Source organism: Halichoerus grypus, chromosome 14 (assembly GCF_964656455.1).
Source record: "Halichoerus grypus chromosome 14, mHalGry1.hap1.1, whole genome shotgun sequence".
Lineage (NCBI taxonomy): Eukaryota > Metazoa > Chordata > Mammalia > Carnivora > Phocidae > Halichoerus > Halichoerus grypus.
Genome location: NC_135725.1, coordinates 44180497 through 44204887, shown reverse-complemented (window position 1 = coordinate 44204887; position 24391 = coordinate 44180497). Strand labels below are relative to the sequence as shown.

The 24391-nt window shown below is 41.4% G+C and overlaps 1 protein-coding gene across 3 annotated transcripts in view; it reads right to left on the bottom strand.

Annotated features, from left to right (window-relative positions):
• SH3GL2 (SH3 domain containing GRB2 like 2, endophilin A1) overlaps positions 1-24391 on the bottom strand; it is a 215344-nt gene that overhangs the window by 5048 nt on the left and 185905 nt on the right. For 2 of the 3 annotated variants that reach the window (XM_078061261.1, XM_078061260.1), the window contains 4 exons: positions 5680-5823; positions 4705-4838; positions 2494-2652; positions 640-743 (listed from right to left, as the gene is read on the bottom strand). In XM_078061261.1, the coding sequence (XP_077917387.1) occupies positions 640-743; positions 2494-2652; positions 4705-4838; positions 5680-5823 (541 nt within the window). Of the gene's footprint in view, positions 1-639; positions 744-2493; positions 2653-4704; positions 4839-5679; positions 5824-23940; positions 24115-24391 lie in introns of all 3 variants that reach the window. The other variant, XM_078061259.1, reaches the window with a different exon arrangement.

Sequence of the window (24391 nt, the reverse complement as noted above, 5' to 3'; positions counted from 1 at the left end):
CAGCTGTCAGGCTGTGCCCTGCAACTCCAGGGAGACCTAGTCACAAAGAAAATGACCTCTGCCCGGCCATGGGGTGCATCTGAGGAGGAGGAACAGACATACAAAAGCAGTCTCTCTGATAGGGGAGGACTTGCTCACCACTCAGAGAAACGCTGTGACAAGATACAGGCTTTCAAATAGGTTCTGCTTGCCCGGCAAACCCCTGTTGCACCACCGTATGACCCAGGGCGAGTTACTTCACCTGCCTGGGCTTTCCACCTGTGGGTGAGGCTAATCATACTTAGTTCACAGGGCTGTCAGAAGACTGACGACGATATGCCTTTAGTACCCACCCAGAATGTCTGTTCAGCAAATCACGCCCATTATCCTTGGCAGCATTCTGGTTTCCCATCTGTGGCAGCCAACATACAACCCACATCCTGACCTCTCATCAACACAAGATTAGATTCAATGGAACAAAGTAAAACAAAGCACAAAGACACAAGAAAACCAAAACGAATGATCCACAAGGTGCCTAGGTAGGATCAGCAGGAATTTTGGCAGAAGTTTTTCTTCAAATGTATTCTATTATTTCCATTTCTTTACCCATTATTTCAGAGGAAGAAAATGGGAATATAACATTCAGGAACTGTGAGATACCTTTCTTCCAGTCTGACGGTGACTTGCTGCAGGATCTGGACGGCCTGCTTGTGGTACTCCAGCTGGGCTTGGACGAGCGCAGACAGCTGGCTCACCTGTTCAATCTGCAGGCCAATGGGGGGGATCACGCCTCAGTTACCAGGTCACCATCCTTAAGCATCTCCTACTGCCCCACACATACGACAGAGCTGCTCCTGACCCACAGCCCACTGCTCAGAGATTCTGTAGGCTCCACATCAGTTAAGGATAAGAAGCATCTGCATGCTTGTAAATGTCAGTACCATGAGGAGAAGCGACATTATAAGGAATCTTTCTAAAGATCACACACTTCTCACTGAACAATCTCATTCTTAACTACCAACTTCCAGGTAGGATTTGGCTAATTTTATTGATTTCTTATAGGAAAAAGAGACATTGACCAAAGGAGCCTTTGCTCCCTATGCTTTCCATGCTGTTAATATATTAATGTTAATAAAAATGTGAATATTGATTTTTCACATGAGGCAACATGGAGGCAGTTTGGTAGGATGGAAAATTTTTTGTCCTCTCTGCCTCTTCTGTAACGTAAAGGGGTTGGGTCAAGTGACATCTTGGGTTCATTTCAGCTCCAGTATTCTAGGCATCCTTAGTTACTCTTCATTTTATGTCTCGGGTTGTGATCTCACTGAATATTGTCCTCCAAGTCAGCAAAGTCAATGCTGTCCCATGAGTTTTGGGGGTGGAATGGGGCCCTGGGTGCAGGGAAGGAGCACTATAATTCAGGTCAGCCCCATGCCTACAGCATTCCTCTTCAGTAGGTAGGTGGGACACTAGTTGTTCTACATAAACACCAACCTACACCGTCTCTGGGTGGTGGGAAGGTCCAGATATGTTCAACACACCTCCCATATCACCAGTCAGGGCAAAGCAGTTAAGTGATAAGCACATAAAGGCTCTGTAAACACCTTGGAAGAAGTTGGTCAGCAACTGATAGGGTCAGAGGTGGGAGTGAGCAGGAACTTGAAAACTGGTTAGCTGGCTTTATTACATGAGTGGTCAGAAGTCCTCATGACTACAGGGCTGAAAGAACTCAACAGAATATAACTTCTAAAGCCATGAATAATAATTTAGCACACTTGGCGTGGTACGTGGGTGGCTCAGTTGGTTAAGCATCTGGCTTTTGATTTCGGCTCATGTCATGATCTCAGGATCATGAGATTGAGCCTCATGTTGGGCTCCACACTGGGCGTGGAGCCTGCTTAAGATTCTTTCTTTCTCCCTCTCCCTCTCCCCGCTGTCTCTCTCTCCCCCTCTCTAAAATAAAAAATAAATAATAATAACATTTTGGTGCACTGGAAATGTAAAAGCAGCTTTTAAACTACATTGCCCCCAAATACAGCATCTATGCTACAGTCATCAATCTCAATTGAAATTAGTTTTTGAAAGAAAATATCATGTTTACTTCAAAATATAGAACATCTTAACCTATACTGAACCCTCAATTCTAAATGCATTTTAGGTGATATTCTTTTATAATCTGAAGTCAATCTGCCCTATATTTTGACAAAGTATTTCAAGCTACTGGACTTTTACATGATCAGAAACATTCTTCATCTTCTCACAATTGGTAATTCTTTAAGATCATTAGTAGACAAATATCTCACTAAATTAAACTATGGAAATAACAGGAAAAAAAAAAACCCTTACCATTTCTGGATCTACTTTATTTCAAATTATTTTAAAGAAATAACTATCTACCAAAGTTCTCACCACATAGTATAATTAGATATGAACCTTTTGAATTATGTAACCCTCTAACATAATCTTGAGCCTCAATGGCAAGATTAAATTAGAAATCAGAGGAGAGGGACTCACATCCATCTCCAAGAGATTGAACATGCTTGACTCAGCAATTTCTTTAGATTCATCGAATTTCTCCAGAGCCTGACGGAGCTCTTCATCTGGAATCTTGCCTTGTCGTTTCTTCTTATAATCAAAGTCCAGGCGTCGACCCTCCAACTTCTTTAGATGATGCTGAAAAAGTCAAGGGCAGGAATATGCTTTGACAGCGTTCATGGAAAGGCCTATTTACAGCTCACTTCTCCATCATGCCTATGAGCTTCCAAAATAAGACAGGCTAAGTTCTAAAATATCACATCACCAAAAGCCAGCATCACTGGGGCAAATGCTTCTAAAAGCTAAATATGGAGAAGCATCTTTAAAAATAATTAAGAGCAAGAAAGAAATTTTGCGAATTACCAGTGCCCTTTATTTTCTGCCCTTGCTCGGCCAAAGCCAAGCTGGAATATGTCTTTCCATCCCATGACAGAAGCTGGGAATGTGTGCATATGGCCACCCACATGGAAAACACTGCTACACAGAACCCACAAATTCCCATCTTCAAGAGAAATGGTGTCTCATGAGAAGGTAGAAGAAAAACACTTTCCTTGAAAAGAAGTGGGAAAGACTAGCATTCTTGCTTTTTGAGTCCTAGCACACTAACACTGGAAAGGGTTTATCTTTGAGGAAACCAGTCTGTGAGAATCATCTAAGTTGCTTATCAGAAATCTGAATTACTGATCACCTGCATTAAAATATCTAGGGCCAGGGTCTAGGAATCTATACTTTTTTTTTTTTTAAGACTGACTGATTGATTGATTGATTTGTCAGAGACAGAGAGAGAGCACAAGTAGGGGGAGCATCATGCAGAGGGAGAGGGAGAAGCAGGCTGCCCGCAGAGCAGGAAGCCCAATGTGGGGCTCGATCCCAGGACCCTGGGATCATGACCTGAGCTGAAGGCAGACATTTAACTGACTGAGCCACCCAGGTGCCCCTAGGAATCTATATCTTAACACTTACCCTTGTTGACTGATGCAGCTTTCAGGGAACCACTGATAAGTTTAAGTCTCCCATTTGGTAGATGATGAAACTCAGTGGAAAAACTCTAACTTGGAAGGGATGCTAGACGGGGTCTAATGCCCCACAGTGTTCTTCAAAATCCCTCCTTGCATCCTCCCCACTGCCTGACCACCCAACCTCTGCCCAACCCTCTAGTGACAAAGTAGGAAAGTCATTTCCCAAAGCTACAAATTATCTTTTTTATTCTAAGGGCTGTAGTATTCCATTACTAATGGGTGGGAGAAAACACTAGGTTTCCCTGATCCTGGGTGTGTATGGAAATAAAGGCAGGGAGATGAAAACAGAATTGGGAGTGGTGAAGAAATGAAAAGGAAAAGAGGAAGAAAAATATCCTAGACCTTTCCTCCCACTGTACACCCTGCCTCCCATCCATGCCCTGATCCAAGTTAAATGTTTGTTCCTTTGGAAGGGATATTCTTGTAACACATTTGAACTTGTAGTCAACTGGAGGGTAGAGTACTGGAGTCAGGGGTAATACTGTAGTTTAAGAGTGAGTCTGCCATTTACTACTGCAATCCTGAGCAAGTGATAGGATGAAGGAGACTCAAGCTAGAATAAAGAGATCTAGGGGACTTCACATTTGGATGACCATGTTACAATAAAGTTAAATTTCAGAGAGGTTCCACAAATATTTGTCGAAGGAATGAATGAGAAAACATTACAGACCTAGTTGGAGGTAGAGCCAGTTGAACTTTATTTCTTTGGAACAGCTCTACGTGTTTTATAAAGAGGATGGTTATTCTTCCTCAGTCCTAATAATCGCTATGAAAATATGAAAACATGTGTTTATAGAGTGATAGTATAACAATTTACCTAAGCTAACAACTGATACAGTTAGCCTTTCAGACAGTGAAATCAGCCCAGAAAGCAGTAATTAATAAAATTGGGTAGTATCAGGGAAGGATATTATTCTTCTGGGAAAAAAAAAGGCTGATAACCTGAAAACTCAATGTGGAAAAGTCAAATGTAATATTCATAAGCGGCACAGTCATAATAATGGGATAAAGTATTGCATTTCTGGTTTCTCTCAATTTATCTTGCTGGGTTATTTTGTAATCCAAACCTCATCACACACAATAAGCTTAAAAAAATGTTTTCTGAGGGAAAAAGGGCACCTACATTTGTACATTCAAACCACTCACTTCCCAAAGGATCAGTTGCAGATACCTGAATTTCTCTCAGATCTTTGTCATGAAGGTTCTGAAGGGGGTCAATGAAGTTCTGCTTCACTTCCATGTCCAGAGAGTCTTTCACCTCCGAGAGCTCCCGCATGGCCTCCCCCACCTCACCAAGCGCTGGGCCTGCAAGGGGAGAATGAGTCTCTTATATGTTAAAGGACAAAGGTGAAATGTACATGCAGTAAGAGGGCCACCACAGCCGAGATGACAGGCAAAATATAATGCCTTCCAGAGAACACTGTAGTTTCTACCTAGGACAGGTTCATACAGTACAAGAGAGTCAATGCTACCAAGGGGATGGTATCCCTTATTATGAAGAACATAAACTTTTGCTTGTCCTTTAAAAAGCAATTGGGGAAGCTCCCCGCCCTCCCTTGTCACTACTGGATTCCCCTAGCAGGTAACCCGTTTAACGCCAAAGCATTGAGCAGAAGCAAATACCAAGAACAGAGATCAGGGTTCAAACAGGAAGGACAGTCATTAGCTGAGACCTCCCATCATGAAGGAGTGAAACAGAAGTGTTTTATATGGGGACTGAGTGTCGGAGGAGAGAGGGGTGAAGGAATTCACCTGGGGCCGTAGAATTGGGTACCATGTAAGCAAGAGCATAGACCAAAGAGAAAGCTCACGGGGCAGGGTGTTACATCATGCTGACTGGTCCCCCTGCCTCCACACTCAGTCATGGCGGACACACTTCCCAGTAAGTTTCCAGGCATCTGGATATGTCCACTGGCTACCGTGAAGTCTGGGATCTCATCAGGGAAAAAGAAAGTAAACAAAACTATGACAAATCACACTAAAAATGATGAAACGCCTCTGAAGGCAAACTTTTGGCCTCTGTCTCTAGGACATATAAAACTGAGAACCAAAATATAAAACCAAAATCATCTCCTGCAGAGCATCTTACTGGCACAAGATCCCCGTGGACAAATGAAAGAAGTGAAGTGTGGAAAGCGCTCATTACCGAAGTTGCAGTCATCTCCAAGCTCTCTTCCGAACTTGAGCATGGCCTCCGCCAGCAGCGCTTCTGCCTGTGGGTAGCCTGGCCCCTTCTCCTGGCCGCGGATTTTTGACATGGTGTTGATCATGCTGAGTTTAGCTCTGGAAGCTGGAGCAGAGAGAGCAAACACTTTCACAGTAGGCAACGTGATACAGTGGAGACCGGGCTGGAAGGAGAATCGGGCCCTAACTACCTGGTCCCTAAACCAGCTCAGCGACAGGCAAGCACATCTTCACCTTCCCGGCTTCAGTGTCTTCATGTGTAGTACGTGCAGGCTGGCCCATAGATAGATATAAACAGACATTTTTTCTTTCATCACTGAACTTTCCCTTTCTCTGAATGTCTTATGAGGAACTTAACAGAAAAGGCAAAGCCCTTCTGGGGAGAGATCCCACCCACTGTCATGTGCTCTTCCCCGTTTTCCTGGGCAGCTTTCTGACCCTCTCTTCATTGTGGCGGCCCCAGCAGTACCTCCGTGGAGCTGGGAGGCCCCACGGAAAGCATTTTGAAAACCTCTGATTTATGTATTCTCTAGGTTTTAGGATTCCAGTTTTATATTTCAATTCTAGGAATCTATGGACAGAAGTAGGAAATTGTTAATTCTTGCAGTGTGAGAGCCTTATGCCAAGTTTCACTTACACCCCTATTTTCAAAATCACTGCTCAACTGAGATTCTGATGGTAAACAGACCCATGAAGAACAGAAATATCGTGTTCATTTAAAAAGGCTTCATCACTTCCCTAGCACATAATGGCTTCTGAGAATTAGTCTTATGCCACAAAGACAGCACTTCAATTTCTTTTTGGGGTTGTTTTGACAAAAGGGGATGCCTAGAAAGCAATTCCAGTTTTCATGGAAGAAGAAGTTTTGTTAACACACTGTGAAGGAGACTCTCCTGATGCTTGGATACTAGGTTTCCTCAGGTTCATTATTAGAGTTGGGGCTGTACGTCAGCCTAGGACTGTGCCCAGGATCCCATCGGCATGGAAACCCTGATAGAATTCACAGCCAAAAGCACTTCTGGTATTCAGTGGCTGATAGTTAATCTTGAACATTTGTTTCAAATAGGCTTTTTTTTTTAAGTTTTCATTTAAATTCCAGTTACTTAACATCGTGTTCTATTAGTTTCAGGTGTACAATATAGTGATTCAACATTTCCCTATAACTCCTGGTGCTCATCACAGCAAGTGCCCTTCTTAATCCCCATCACCGATTTCACCCATCTCCCCACCCCGTCCCCTCTGGTAACCATCAGTTTGTTTTCTATAGTTAAGAGTCTGTTTCTTGGTTTGCCTCCCTCTTTTTTTTCCCCTTTGCTCATTTGTTTTGTTTCTTAAATTCCACATATGAGTGAAATCATATGGTATTTGTCATCCTCTGACTGACTTATTTTGCTTTGCATAACACTCTCTAGCTTTATCCACATCATTGCAAACGGCAAGATTTCATTCTTTTCTATGGCTAATATTCCATTGCATGCACACACACACACACACACACACACATCATCATCATCATCATCTTTTTTTCTTTTTCCTCGGATCTTGGGTTAGGGTTAGGGCCAAGGTGAGGATACGTGCCTGGAATCCTGAAGTTCAGAGACCTCTCAAGAGAATATGCTAGGGTGAAAGTAGACATGGCAGCCATCTATTGAGCTGAGGCAAGGTGGGATTTATGGGCTCCAAATACTCTTTACTTTTTTTTAAGTTTTTATTTTAATTCCAGTTAGTTGACATACAGTGTTATATCAGTTTCAGGTGTACAATGTAGTAATTTAACACTTCCGTATGTCACAAATAGACTTTTATTTAAATTTGGGCTTCCAAGGTTGAAACTGGAGATGGGGAGAGTTATCATGAGAGGGTTCCTCCAAGCCCTGCCCCAGGGATATTATAATGAACAAGGCAACTATGCTGCCTGCCTTTAGGAAGTTCACAATGAACTAAGGGTGGCATCTATTTTAAAAGCAGTTAGAGGGGTGCCTGGGTGGCTCAGGTCATGATCCCAGGGTCGGGGGATAGAGCCCCGCATCAGGCTCCCTGCTCAGCGGGAAGCCTGCTTCTCCCTCTGCCTCTCCATCTCCCTCTGCCTCTCCCTCTCCATCTGCTTGTGTTCCCTCTCTCGCTGTGTCTCTCTCTCTGTCAAATAAATAAATAAAAAATAAAAATAAAAATAAATAAATAAATAAATAAGTAATTAGAGTGAAGTGTATATACTCAGTGTCATGCTGGGGAATTATAGCAAGTTACAGAAGGATAGCATCACCTCAGTCTATGGGGGTGGAGCATTGCAAAGAAGGATTCTGGAGGGAAGCGTTGTTTAGAATCACATAGTGAGTAGCAGTTAGCTGGGCTAACAGCATATGCAAAGCCTGGTGGTAACTGAAAAAATATATATAATTCACATTTTCTTTACTCTGCTTTTCAGAGAAAAGTATATAAAATACACGTTAAATTTCAAAAATTGAAAATGCCACATGGTCACACATTTTCAAGGGAACAATATTATTAGAGCATATTTTCAAAGCCTCTTCTAAAATAAGTCATATCAGAGATCCAGAAAAGACACAGTTCCTGCCCTCAGTGTGCTCACAGTATAGTGAGGTGTCAGATAAAAGATGCAATGGATGGCTAATTTGCCCAAGATACTTGGGGAACACAGAGAAGAACTAATAAAAGCACAAATAAAAATGAAATAAGCAAACACCAGACAGTAAGAATTACAGAATGAATAGAAGGAAAGAAGATAAATGGAGACCAAAGAAATAGAGTACTGAAAACACATAAGGCGGTCAACCCTTTTCAATCCTGTTTTGACTATTTTACACCCTAAAGACTTGTATCTTTTATAAAAGTTGATATTGATTTGTGCTTATATCTGAGTTCTGTTAAAAGTCATCTTGTGGTAAGTACTTACCAGAAGTCACTGAAATGGTTTAATATACTGTGGCTGATTTTTAAAGTCATCATTTTCAAATGTTGGTTAATTATAAAAAGCTTTATTCTCCTACTAATTATTTAAGAATATCTTGGATATATTCTACACTTTCATGAGGAGGAAGAAAACCATTTCTATTACTTTATCTATTTCTTCAAATCATCTAAAATATCTATTAATACACATATTATTCTTCATATTATAAAGAGGCTGGCTTTTAAATTCATTCACAAACTCATTAAATATTTATCAAGAATCTTAGATTAGTCAAACTTCTGTGTTCTTAAAAGCAATCATCAGACCTCTGAATTCATCATCTTCAAATGTAACCTAATTGTTTTTAAATGAATTTTTTAAAGCTGTATTTTAAGAAACACAGAATAAGCCCAGAAAATACAAATTTTAGACATTAGAATTCCTATAATATGGTCTCTTCTCCTTCAAACTATCTTTTTTTCCTTTCCACCACTTTACTTTCCTCAGAAATTTTTACAGTCTCTCAGGCGACAGCCCATCTTTACTGTCCCAGCATCACTATCCTAGAGTTCAAGTCCCACCCATTGGGTTTACTGCTAAAACAGCTTCTCAACAGCAAACCTTCCCCTGGTCCACGAGAGCAGGATCCTGGTATGCCGATCTGTGTTATCTCCCAGACAGGGTTAGCGTAAAGTTGTACACACAGTGGATATTTAACACATGTCCACTGAAGGGAGAATAAATGAATGAATAGATTATCTTGAAAACTAGTAGAATAACATGGCAATGGTTTCCTGAAGTAGACTATGCTCATATCCTCTGGCTCATGTGCCTAAGAGCTTTTTGAAGCATAACAGAGAATGGGAATTAGAAAACTTGTTTCCTTCTGTTGAAAAATAAAAGTTTTTTTTAGGAGAGAAAAGAAGATAACCAACCCTGCTTAGGGTGGGATTCCACATTAAAAACAGGGCATTAGGGCCAGCCCACACAGTGAACTGTGAGATTCCCCCACCCACTTCCCCTACTTGTCCCCTAGAGAACTGGCAGCCAGGTTAATACCTTCTGGATAGGGGACTAGACGATTCTTCTCTGGGGAATACAACCAATCCAGAAGAGACCTAAAGACACTGATAGCTGTAAGCACCCAATACACCAACTCCAGGCTGATCACCCTAGAAAGAACCCATTACAGTTTATAAGCTTCCACTGACCCCCACACAGCTTTACTGCCCTATACCTAAGTGGAAAAAGACAGACACTGTCACTAGATTTTGAAAAAGGCTTCTAACATAACAGAGCCAAAACAAATAAGGCAATTATAGGAAACAAACAATTCAGGGAGGGAAAAATAACTATCATTAATGTTCTCAGGTGTCTAAGATACTTTACCCATGAAATAAAAAAAGAAACAGAGGGGCGCCTGGGTGGCTCAGTCGTTAAGCATCTGCCTTCGGCTCAGGTCATGATCCCAGGGTTCTGGGATAGAGCCCCGCATCGGGCTCCCTGCTCCACGGGAAGCCTGTTCTCCCTCTCCCCCTGCTTGTGTTCCTGCTCTCGCTGTGTCTCTCTCTGTCGAATAAATAAATAAAATCTTAAAAAAAAAAAAGAGGAACTCTTAGAAATTAATATAATTTAACTGTATATGTGAATTTAATTAAACTATAAAATTAAAAAATCATTAGAAGCACAGAGTTGAGGCAGATCCCCCCCAAAAGGAGGACAAAATTTTAAAAAGAGATAGAAAATCAGAAGAAAGCATAAAATCAGGATTAGTCCAGGGGGTCTGGTGGCTGAATGATGAAAGTTCCAAAAAGAAAACACATAGAAGGGGAAGAAATTTTTTAAAAGTTAAAGAAAATTTCTCAGAACTGATAAATGTATGTTTCCAGATTGAAAAAGTCCACTGAATGCCCACCACAATGGCTAAGCGGGTCCACAAGGAGGACCATTAACATGAGATTTCACTGGGAACAAAAGTTCCTAAAACCTTTCAGAAAGGAATAGGTTATATACAAATATCAAGAATTAGAAGGACACTGAACATGAGAATATCATGAACAAGAGAAATTTCCTCAGAAAACAATGGAGCAATGACTCCAAATTTCTTAGAGAAAATAATATATAATTCTATATTCAAATTATCAATGAAGCATGAAGGTAGAATGATGACATTTTCAAACACACAAGGAAGGTTTCTGATCATTTTTCTTCCCAAGCTAATGGAAGGGCATTCTACCAAAATGAAGGTATAAATCAAGAAAAGGGACAGGTATAGGATCTAAAAAAAGAGATCCAATGTAAGGAAAGATGTAAAAATGATGACAAAAGGAGATCTCAAGAGGATCACTGTGCATCACACATTGAGGGGCAACTGTAGCTGATACTACACATCATAACCAGGGACGTGTAACACAGGAAGCCATGACTAACAAGGAGCTATACTCTCACCATGATCCCCCATGAGGTCAAGTTACAGTTATCAACCACTATACCTTGCTTTATAATGCACCCTTCATTGGCTTCCCCTCTAACCTACTTCCCTTGAGGTTTCCTGGAATCTCTTCCCAAATCAACCATTTGTGCTCAAATCCTTACCTCATGGATTCCTTCTGGGGCAACTCAAACTAAGACAGCAACCAATCTAGAATGCAGCATCAGATATCTCAAAGATAACAACACCTGACATGTTTCAATGTAATGAGAGAAAATTCATGTGTATGGCAGAGGGTTTGGGAAAGAATTAATGAATGGTACACAAAAAGCGAAGAAAATGAGAAATAGGGGCACCTGGGTGGCTCAGTCGGTTAAGCGTCTGCCTTTGGCTAAGGTCATGATCTCAGGGTCCTGGGACTGAGCCCCAGGTGGGCTCCCTGCTCAGCGGGGAGTCTGCTTCTCCCTCTGCCCCTCCCCCCACTTGTGCTATCTCTGTCTCTTAAATAAATAAAATCTTAAAAAAAGGAAAATGAAAAATAAAACAAATATTAACTCCAAGAAAAACAAAAACATTGTACAAGAAAGGAAATATAATCATACTATATGTCTCAGCTCTATACAAGTTTACAAGGGCATAAAATGTAAATACTGAATACTAATCTAACAAAAATTATGCCATAAACATACTGGTAACAAGGAAGGGAAAGGATGTGGGAGAATGGGAAGATAAGAAAAGAGCAAACAATTCTCATCTTCCAAATTGGAAATCAAACAGAAAACACTTAAAACTGGACAACCAAGCAGGGAGCAACATAAGCATGTTGTTTCAAGATTAGAAGAAAAACCAAAGAAAGAGCCAAAAGCATCTTGAAAGTGTTGTTTCTGGGAATTGGAGGAAAGAATGCAACTCCAAGTGCACTGCTCCTTTCTGTAAAAATTTTTATAAAATTCTTTGATTTTGTATAATATGTACATGTATTACTTCCCTTATAAAAAAAAAAAACTAAATTTAAAATACTTCCCACTCTCTTTTCCCTTAGGAGACCTAATTTAGTGGCTGAACTGGATAAGTGATACTCATGGTATCTTGACAATCTGGGCACTGTTCTAACCTCAAGTATCTTTCAACAAAAAGTTTTATACCTTAACTGGTTTAAGGAGAACTGGCCAGGAAAAGAAAACATACAGATTAATAAGTAAAATGCCATCAAAGAACCATCAAAGAAAAGGGTTTGATGGGTCCACAGCCAGCTGATTTCTGGAAGCAAATGTATCTAGTCAACTTAAACAGCAAGAAGTGAAATTAGGATGACCCTAAAAGACTGATCTTTCCCAAAAAAAGGGGGGGTGCGGGGGAGTCCCATTGTTTTGTGCTCCATAAAAAGTCAGTTTACTTTTTGGCCTAGTGTTGTAACTACTGGGTAGTTACAAACTCACTACTTCCTCTTCTTGGTTTTTAAAATTTTTATTTCTTAATCCAAATGAACAAACAAGAAAGCCATTAGGTCTTGTGTTTTACAGAAATCAGCATAGTGCATTAAAATAAACATTGGCTTTGGCTCAGACAAACATAGGTAAAAATCCAGGCTCAAAATCTTGCTGGCTAGTATATTCCTGAAAAATAATCGTTCATAAGGTTGTTATCTGTATTCACTGATAAAGAGCAAGAACAGTAACTAGCACAGACACAACAGGCACTGAGACAGGGGGAAGTGCTCCTTTATTCCAACCCTTCCAAGTTCTCTTTTCTGAGTATGGGCGCTGGTGTGCTCTACCGCTGGCTTGCGTGTATGGGGAACTCCATTTCCCAGAATCCCTTCCCCACATGCTTCACAGTTAGAACTGGTAGAATGTGAGGCTGTGCAAGACTTGGGAGGTGAAGCGGAAGCAGGAGTCATAACATTCTGGAGGCTGTCACTGTACAGAGGAGGTGACAACTGATGCAGAGCTACAAATGGGTTCCACCTTGTTCTCCCTCTTCCCTGTTCTGTGTCCAGCTCTTCTCAAGTGCTGATTCTGCTCATCAACAGTGACCCCAGACCCACCAAAGATGTTTTGTTGCAAATGCAGAGGTAGAAACCCTGAAGAACCAACAACCTTCTACTGCCTTCCATAGCTTTTGCAGCTCTGCATCAGTAGCTGGACCGGCCCACTTTTCAGATTCCTTTCTAAGTTCATTCATCTGGGTCAAGGCTGGTCAGTGACCTTTCTCTGGTCCTTAAACTCTACTTATTTGGTCTTTACTTACCCAGATCTTCCCATAACTGTACAAGCTCTAACTCTTATAATCTCTTATTCCATGATATCCACAATGACTTTCCTTCCCTGATTGAACCCTGAATCATACGATGTGTGATGGTCTCATATCTCAACTCAAAAAATCATGATCTATCCCAGAAAGAACCCTGAAAATAAGTCAATAAAACTGGCTGTAAATATTTCAGTTCTGCAAAACTGTGTTTTCAGAATCAGACATAAAAGAGAATAACTAGGTAGGAGTTAGCTGCTAATTGTGGAAAGAACACCAGAAAAGGGAGCCAGTTTAACAAAGTAGGATTAAGACAAGGAGTTTGGAGTCAGACTGTCTGAGTACAAATTCTGGCTCTATCTCATATTGGGCAGTTTTGGCCCTCAGCTTCCTCACCTGTAAAATGGTACCTCCCCCCTCACAGGTTTGGGTTGATGTAAGGATTAAATGACATAATGTATGTCACAAGTGATTCTTATTAGATAGAAAACTGAGCTTGGGGAAAGCATACACTGGCCTTCAGACATAGGAAACTTCTAACGGTTTCTTCAAGTTATTAGAACTGTTCCTCTTCTTGGAATGGCCTTCCCTCTCTCCATCACCTGCCCAACATAATACCAAGCACCCCGCCCCCAACCTGTTTTTTTAACAAAGTCTTTCTCAATCACCCTTTACTTGTACTGCCTCCAAGTATAAGTGACCCCTTCCCTCATTTAATGTCTCTACTGTGCTCTGTATATACATTGATATCTCATGATACTTTCTCTCTTTGCTGTATGTTTCCTGATTACATGTCCTACTGAATTCTAGCATATGGCCAAGCATACAGCATGTGCTTACTTATTTACTGTGGGCCAAATGTCTTTATTTAAAAGTTTTGATTTTTTAAATTGAATTCTTTTGCATATGTTGTTTTTTCTAATCCTTAGGAAAGACTTCCCTATTCAAAGGCATCACAACCTCCTAGGAGCTAGAGCTTAGTTAGATAAGATCTAATTACATGCTAACTTTGTGATCTGACATGATGATTTGGGAGAGCGAGTCATGCTGATGGCAATCTGGCTGGCATTTCCCTTTAAGATTTCTGAGGCTGCCAAGGCTTTTCATTTATCTTGCTTCCATTTCTTAAAGTACAGAAGGGTGGAATCCTACTTCCCATTTACTCTTACTACTGCTGGCGCTCGGGTAGCAATTCATCTCTAAATTATGTCATGAAAAACTGGTTTATTTGAAAATGACAAGAAATTGATCACAAAATCTCCCGGAATCAGGATATGGGCTCTCTTTTCCCTGAAAAAGAGGGTTCCTAAGCTGAACTGTAAACCCTAGCTAAGGGGATACAAAAGGTTAACTTAGTAAAAGTCAATAAATAGTTTACACCAGAAACAATTATGTATTCCCCAATACAGGAAAATTCTGGATTTGCACTGCCTGATTGAATTAGTATTTACCAAAAGTCTTTTAAAGATCTTCTATGATAAAATGAACATAACAAGTATTTATTAAGCACCTACTATGTGAAAGGGACTATGCTAGGGAGACTCTAAGAGAAGCAAGGTGCAGCCTCTGCCCTAATGAGCTTCTTGTCTATTTGGAGAGTCAGAGAGCACTCCACTCACCATGACACGAAGCAGACTCCATACTGTGGGTAAGGTCCTAATGTATTCACATCACAGAGAAGAGCAGTGAATTCCATCTAGAACAATAAGGCTAGGAAGGCTCATGAAACAGGTGACACCTGAGCTGGGCTTTCTCAAAAAGCAAGCTATACAGGCAGAGTGGTGGGAAAGGCCATTCTAGACCCCTGGAGACTATGAGCAAAGGCACATGAAAGTACCTGGTGTATCTGGAAACTTCAAAAAGTCTGTGGCTTAGGCGAAGAGGCCACAAAGTTGGAACCAGATGGTGAAGGCCTGACTTTTATGCTAAGGAGCTTGGATTTTATTTTGTAGACAATGATTCCTGTCAAAGGTTTCTGACAGAGTTATTTCAGATATAGACCTTTAAAAGAGCTTCAATTCAGATTAAATCAGATTTTAGTCTGGGGAAAAAAGATTCTTTTTTTTTTTTTAAAGATTTTATTTATTTATTCGAGACACAGAGATACAGAGAGAGAGAGAGAGAGAGAGAGAGCGCACGAGCAGGGGGAGAGGCAGAGGGAAAAGCAGGCTCCCCACTGAGCCAGGAACCAGACGTGGGGCTCGATCCCAGGACCCTGGGATCATGACCCAAGCCGAAGGCAGATGCTTAACCATCTGAGCCACCCAGGTGCCCCAGGAAAAAAGATTCTTAACATCAATTAGGGAAAGTAGGAAGTGGGAAGGGGGTCTTTCCAATGTTGAAGAAATTACTGCCTACCTATACTTTCTTCTAGTTTTATGGTTTCAGGCCTCACATGTAGGTCTTTAATCCATTTTGAGTTTATTTTTGTGTATGATGTAAGAAAGTGGTCCAGTTTCATTCTTTTGCAATTGGCTGTCCCATTTTCCCAGCACCATTTGTTGAAGAGACCATCTTTCTCCCATTGAATATTCTTGCCTCCTTTTTCATAGATCAGTTGAACATACATGTGTGGGTTTATTCCTGGGCTCTCTATTCTGTTCCATTGATCTCTATGTCTTAGAAAACATTTTAAAACCAGATTTGAAGACTCCACCTCTGTCTTACTGATTTAGACTATCTAGGAGGTCAGACCATAAAACATGTCCCTAAGGGTACTCTGGAGAAATGAACAAGCACACTTGGGCAATGGAGTCCCACCTCTTGCTGGACTGGACAATCAGTTAGCTGAGTCAGTAAGCTTATGATTCTTGAATTTCTCTCTCCAGCCCAGACCTTTCCACTGTGTTAGACTCATATATTCTAGTATCTACTTAACTGCACGAGGATGTTTACACATTTCAAATTTAACATGCTCAAGCTAAACTATAGTATTCCCTATATTAGTGAATCTAATTCTACCCATTCTTCTACTTGCTCAGGCCCAAAACCTTATAGTCATCTTTGATGTCTCTCTTTGTCCCATACATCACATCTAATCTGCCAGTAAATTCTGTCAGCTCTGCAATTCAAAACATATCCAGAATCAGAGCACTTGTCACTCTGGTCAGAGCCCCCATCATCTCTCACTTGGGTTATTAAAAGAGGTTCCTACTGGTTTGCCTGCTTTCACTCTTGCCCCCTATAATCTATTCTGTGTATGAATCCCTTTCATTGTAAATCAGATCAGGTCGCTCTTCTCAAAACCCTTTAATGGGTTCCCATGTCATTCAAAATAGGAGACATAGTCCTATGTGCTGTCACTACCACCTGACACTGGATATTCACTCTCTGTCAATCTCTTCTCACTAGACTGGAGGCTCCATGAGGTCAGGGTCTTGGTTTGCTTCATCTACTGGTATGTGCCCAGGGCTTAGAAAACTGCATTAGAATAAATGTGACACATAATTTAAAAAATATTTTCCTCTTCTATAGAATGGAGAAAATCAAAGCTACCTTACTGGGTTATTGTGAGGATTAGAAATTAAGTTTTTAAAGTATATGGCACTGTGCTTGGAATTTGAGGAAATACTGAATAAAATCAAAGCTATCACCAACATGAGAAAATTCTTTGTTGTATGGAAAGTAGGTTAACCAAGAGTTATATTGAACTAAACAAATATAGCATTCCCAGACTATCATGGACAAGATGAAAGTTTTTAGAGTTTGTGGATTTAGATATAAAATCTAATGTTGTCTCTAGTATGACACTAAGCACAGGGACAAGACAGCCCCGTCTAGGTAAAAGGAACAGAGTTTGTAAGAGAGAAAAGGAAGGCACAAGAGGATGTTCAGAAAACTCTACATTCTCACTTCCTTCCTCTCTGTCCTACTACACCTCTATGTCTGTGGATTAAATCTAAAGGAGCTATAATTTTGACTTAATAGAAGGTTCTAGTCTAGGTTTACTTTGATGGTGAAAAGACTATGAATAAAATATTAAAATCTTTTCTCCTTCCCTGTGAATAAAAATGACTTTGAGTTAACTCTCTTGCTCTGCTCCCCTGGAGACCTGATAAAGGTGTAATATCACCTATTACCAGGTAATACTGCTTTTGGTAAATTTCACTGCTGATTGATACACTAGGAGGATTATGAATGAATGATCAATGCCTGGTGACAAGCCTTAGTTTTAGGCTTCTCTAAGTATAATGAATCTTGTAACTGGCGATATCCCTTACTGGGACCTGAGAAGGGACAAGTGATACTAGTGATACTGATTCCTATTTAGGACATGGAACCTCTAAGCCCCTTCTCCCCCTGCAACCTGTTATGTTCTCATTCTCTAGAACCCAAGCTGTCCTTTGGAAAGCCAGGAGATAACCCTTGGCTGCTGTATGGACAGCTGATAGAACCACCCTTGAAGAAAATGCCTGGCATTGTCCTGCATGCTTCCTGTCTTAATGTTCTTCCAAGTGAATGTTATGCCAGGAGAGGCCTAGTAGAGTCATGTGGGATAAACTGTCAATTTGAACCTATGAAGACCCCCAAAGGGAGTGCTGCAGAGACTCAGGAGCAATTTGAAATAAACAGTTTATTACTTTTTGTATTAGTTTCCTAGGGCTACTGCAACAAAGTATCATAAACTGGGCCATTGAAACAACAGAAACTCATTCTGGAGGCCCCATTCCTATACCTCACCCTATGTATCCCTTCCACTTAGCCACTTAGCTGTTCCTGAGTCATATCCTTTGTAATAAACTAGTAAACATTAAATAAGTATTTCTCTGAGCTCTGTGAGCCACTCTAGCAAATTATCAAACCCACAGGGCAGGGGTCAGAAGCACCAGAGGCTCAGCCTTGGGACTGTTGTCCAAAGTGGGGGCAATCTTGTGGGACTGAGCCCTTAACCTGTGCGAACTGACACTAACTCCAGGTAGATGGGGTCAGAAGTGAATTGTTGGACACCAAATGGAGTTGGAAAATTGGTCAGCGTGAGAGAAACCCCAATGTCTGGTGTCCAAAGAATACTGTGGGTAGAGTGCAGAGAGAAACAGTTTTCCATTTATATCTCTAAAACAGATGTAGCACACTCATATGAGTGGGTGTTGAGGTTTTGACAGACATTTGTTGGAAAAACCTTGAGGCTGTTTTTCTAGAAAGCTTCTGTGAAATGTGAAGATGTGTAGGTCCCAAGCCTCTGAGGACAAGGCAAAAGTGGTATTTTCTAAGGGGGTTTGGTCCCAAAGACAGCAATTGCAGAGGATGGAGGTTCTCTTTCCTCAGGGGAAAAAAGAGGAGGGGGGAGTCCTGATGTTATCTTTTTTTTAAAGTTTCATTCATTGTAATTCAAAATCAAGGTTTATAGCAAATGGTATTTCTCTAGATCTAGAAACCAACAGTCTCTATGGAACACGGGAAGCTGGAATGAAGAGGCTAGCACAAATGTGAGCACAGGGTAGGAGGGGATGCAGGGGCACAGGGTGATGAAAGTGGGTGTTTGCTGAAGCGGGGAGGACAGAGATGAGCAGTGAGTCTGCCCTTTTGCACTTCATTTTCCTCCCCACCCTCAATGATGACAGGGGTGCTTGGGGAGAGACCTTCCATAAATAAAAACAAAATTACAACCTGCTTTAAACTGCTGTATTATGTTCTCAAAGTGGCTTCTTTCCCTCTTTAACTGTGAAATTTCAAATAAGAAAACACAGTGACAGGGCATCTGTCTGTCACAACAGGGAAGAAGAAAAGCCAACCCCCGCTTCTGGCTTGTGTTGATGAACACATATGACACTCAGAAGGGGCGGTCATGGTATTCCAAGTCACATTTTCATGTTCTAACCTAGTGAATGTAGCATTCAGTAGGGGAGACCAAAGACATGGAATAAATTTTCCAGATTTAATGAGATACCTCTCTACTCACCTTACAGAAACCAAACCTAGTTGCAGACAAATGCTTAATGATTCCTACTAGTATTCGTAAGTGCTACCATCTGGTTTGAAAATTTATAAAGAATCCTGATATATTTTTGAAAAACTAAAGATCAGGACCACGATTCATCTTAGCTATCATCTCTGAAGTATCTGCTATGTGTAATTCACATGCATCATCTCTTCAATCCTCCCAATAATATGAGGGACAGGTTTGGTTTCTCCATCTTGTAGATAAGGAAAGTAAAGCACAGAGAAATGATGCAACTTGCCCAAGGACACACAGCAACAAGCTGAGCCAAAATTGAATCTTAGCTATGTCTCAAAAGCCCGCTCACGTCCCAGAATGCCATTCTGGCTTTTGTTGCTTTATTAACATCTTTGTTAAAATAGGTCAAATTAGGACTTGTCAGCTTTAGCTATATTTACACTTGTTAGGTGATTAAAAATGCAGAGGTGAGGAAGTGTGAGAGACGCTGTGACTTGGGAAGCAGAACGAGTGCCGCACCATGATCAGGGGATTGGAGGGCTTTCCATCTACATGACCTTGGCTAACTACCTAACCCCCTCCGGACCTCTGCTTCCTCATCTTGAACGTAAGAGGACTGGCTTACCTGATTTCTGCAATGCCTTTCAAATGCGAAAATCTCTCATGTATACACTAGAGTTCACTAGGATAAGTGGACTAGGTCATTTACAAATGAGAAGGACGTAGTGTACACAACCTAATGTCAATTTTCAAAACCAATGAAACTCATACTTTGCAAAACCACTGCTGAGTTCAAAACCAATAGGTCTTACTTTAAAAACTCCAATGTAAAGATTTTAACTTTATTCTTTCTTTTAAGCCTTCTTTGTTTTTATTTCCACAAGAAGGAACACTACAGCCAGATTATTTCCTAATGATCTGGTTTGTTTATGGTTCTTTACAAAAATAAGAATTTTTTAAAAGATAAAATAGATATTTCAAGGAAAACAAAAAGGTAATTTATTTTCCCTTTTTGTAGAAAATTGTCAAATTTCATTAGGAGTAATCAATTACTTAATACAGCAAACACTGTGAACAAGTATGTTAAAATTTAGAGGACAAAAGTGATATTCTCCTGTGTGACAGAATCTATTTTCATTTCCTACTAATTAACGTGAAGACACATGCTATCAAAGACATATCACAGGATAGGGTTCAGACTGCAGCCCTGCCACCAGCTCTGCAGGGAAGAGAGGTGCTCACCCTCTCAGCCTCACCCAGCCTGGTTATAAGTGGGAGATGGTAATACTTAGGGATAGAATTGTTGTGATGATAAAATCACAACAATTGTGATGTATGAAATCAAAGCAGGTGCTAAGTAAATGTGAATTCTTTTCCCCCTTTTGGCTGGAGAAAACTGTGGTTGATAGCCATTTCATCAAAATGGGCACCAAGACCTAAAACTCTGCTTCCCTCTTCATTACCTATCAAGGCTCAATGATGCCTTTAGCTGGTGCAACAAATTAATTCTGAATTATTTTAACTAAATCTGTAAGGCCTAGTCAGAGATTACAATTGAAATCTGAGCATAAATCCCCAAATCACACTAAATTAGATTTGGAACTTAATATTTGCAACAAAATGTATGTAGTAAATAACACTTCAGCAAGTATCTCACATTGGCAGCCCGTGATGACTGTGTAATGGCCTAATTCTCCCAGGTGAAATCTCAGAGTATCTACAAATCTGAAATGAGCCCTCTGATGCTCCTTACACTGTAGGCAATGTGTTCCCTGGACTTGCACATTAATAATTATTAAAGGATGCAAAAGAAATACATGGTAACAAGGACAAGTTAAATATTCTATAAATATTCTTCTAGAGACTGAGGAAAGGGAAGAGGAAGATCTGCCCACTGACTTATACAAATATGTAACTCTAGCACTGGATTATGCTACTCTCAACCCAAATAATGGTAATTATGTAACACTTCTCTCCAAGGCACCAGAGCTTTCTTTTGCCCTGCTGAGTGGGAGGCAGCGGGGAGGTATTTTAAGACACTTGAGTGGTGGTCCACAGCAGCCCTAAGAACCCATGAGATGGGACGGTGAACATCTCCCACCTCCACAAGGGGTGTGGCTCGATGCCAGTACAGGACTCACAGGGAGCCCTGGGAAAGCAGGAGATTAAATCACAGGAGCATAAAATGGCTCCTGCAGTCTGAAAAAATACACAACCCTCTGAGTACTAACATCATGAGCCCTTTACTTCTTCCGGTTCGGGAAGCAGACAGAGCGTGGACATTTGTACTATGTTATTGTGTGGGGAGGGTCCTGCAGTGGGACTTCTCCCTGGAGGCCATATCTGTGGAGGTCTCACTGTCCTGTGCATCTTACTTCGGAGAAATTGCTAGGTAAGCCCCTGAGATACCCTCAGCTAGGCAGACCCTGCAGGCCACTGGCAAGAGAAGGTGAGTGACATTTCTTGAGCCCCTACAAAGTGTCAGGCAGTGTGCCCAGTGCTTTTCACTGTCTCGTGTTTCAAAGGTATCTTCAGTCTTAGCACAGAGTGGACCTGACCTACCACTCCCTAGGGAATTTGGGAGACTTTATCTTAAGCTGCAAAGATGCAGATGGTATCTCCTAATCTACCTCCTGCTCTCATGGAAGGTATCCAGGGAGCCAAAAGTGATAAGGGCAAATGGCCAGATGACCCCAGCAGACAGGGATATGCCTGAAATAGGAGCTCTAGTTGGGGGACAAACAGCCATACTGTATTAGTTTTCCAGGATGCATAAGAAAGTTCCACCAACCTAGTAGCTTCAAGCCACACCTTTATTATCTCACAGTTTCTGTAGGTTAGAAGTCCAGGTGCAATGTACTGAGTCCTCTGTTCTTGGTCTCACGGGCTATAGTCAGGGTATCAGCCAGGCCATCTTGGTATCAGGAAGCTTGTGTGGGAAAGAATCTGCTTTCCAGCTCACTCAGGTTGTTGACAAAATCTCAATTCCTTGTGGTGGTATCACCAAAGGCCCTGGCTTCTTACTGGCTCTCAGCTATGGCCACCCTTATATTCCAGAGGCTATCCTCAACTCCTGACACTTGGCCCTCTCCTTAGGCAGTCATAACATAATAGTTTGCTTCTTCCAGGCCAGTAGAAGAATCTCTCACTCTGGTCTGCTAAGAAAGATTCATATAAAGTAATGTGATCATGGAGGAACACCCCATCAACTTTGCCATATACTGTAACCTAATCAAGCAACATGAGTGCTGATCCCATTAATTTTGCCATATTCTATTGGTTAGAAGCAAGGCACAGATCCCACCTACACTCAAAAGGAAGGTATTGGGCAAGGGTTAGGGTCATTAGAGGTCAATCTAGAATGTATTCACCACACATCCCAAGACTAAAGGTATCTCCACATTTTGTAGAATATGACAGTGAAAACAAAATGGACTGTGGAGATAGTCATATCTGAACATGAATTCTGGTTCTTTTGTTGCATGACTTTGGAGAAATTACTTAATCTCTGAATGGGAACAATTATCTGTGTTTGTAAATATGTTCTGTCAATAGCTCCAGCCCAATGATCTTAAACATGAGATTAAACACTTCCACACTTTTTCCAAAGCAACTGTGAAATGTATTAATTGTACATGACACCAAGTAGATATTACATAGAGTAACAGCTCTGCAGATCATGATTCTACCTGGGAGGTCAGCTACTCCTAAAATGGAGCTTAAATATGCTTAACATGATTTGATTCATTCATTCAGCAAATTAAACAGCTACTAAGCACCACTGTGCTAGGTACTGGGTATATATAAATGAGCAAAACAAATACAGTCTTGTCTCTGATGAGTTTATGATACAGGGGGAGAGATAAATAGCACTGATTTACTACTGAGGGCACTATTTGTATCTTAGGGATAGTAAACAGGACAGGGTCCCTACCCTGGTGGAGATTACATTCTAAAATGGGAAATGTGGGTGATGAGCAGATGATTTTTAAAAAGAGAAAATGCACAATGATTTCAAATGGTGACCGGAGAATAAGAGGGATATGAGAGGGGTGAGAAGAGGCTACTTGAGGACAGGGTGTCTAAGGAAGGACTGCGTAGGGGAGGTGGGGTAAAGAGAAGGTGCAGCCACACAGGAGCCGGGGTAAGAGTCTCAGGCAGAGAAACTTCATGTGCAAAGAGCCAAGGCAAGAACATGCTGAGCACGGCTGAGGATCAGAAGTCAGTGAGAGTGGACGGAGATCAGCAGAAGCTCCGGCATAGGGCAAGAGCCAAATCACAGAGGGCCTCACAGCCAGTACATGTGCTCTCAGTTCAGTGGGAAGCCACCGGAGAATAATAAGCAGAGGAATGACGACATACGATTTATGTCTTTAAAGGAATGAGCCAGCTGCTATGTGGAGGATGTAAAGCAGGGGAGTAGCAAGGGGGGAAGGCAGGATACTGAACAAATAAAAACAACATACAAAAGTAAATACCATGAGAAATACAAGAAAAGATAAGAACAGGGCTCTTTGACTGCAGTGTATGAACACCAATCCTGCACTCGGGCTACCTGAATTATGGTGGCAGAGACAAGACATACCTTAACCAGTAAACATGCAATAAAAGTTAAAGCAGTGATAAGTGCCATGGAGAAAAATAGTAAGAAAGGTCTTAAGTAGTGAGGAGGAGTGGCGTTTTAAACAAGATGGTCAGGGAAGCCACACAAATAAGATGACACTGACGCAGAGACCTGAGTGAGGATGCTGAGAAGATGTGGAAGCAGGTGATGCCGGCAGGGTGGGCACCGTCCGGATGAGTGGGAGTGCTGTGTGTCTGAGGAATGCCGCGGAGGCTGGAGACGCTGCTGCCCAGCGAGCCGATGGAGATGGGCAGGCACGTAGGAAATGAAGTCAGATCGTCGATCCTGTAACCCACAATAATGGCTTTCAATACTATTCTAAATGGGAACCACCGGAGAGATTTGTGGAGAGGACTCACATGCAGGCCTCACGAGAATGCAACAGTGGAGTGGAGCTGATTCAGAGGAGGCTCAGGGAATGGTTCTCGGGGGAGGTGATATTTAAGACAAAGTAGGAAGGATGAGTAACAGGACAGATGTCAGGTAAGGGGCAGGTGGGCATTCCAGGAAGTGGGAACAGCCAAGTGCCAAGTCCTGCTGCGGGAAAGAGTGTGAAGCCCCA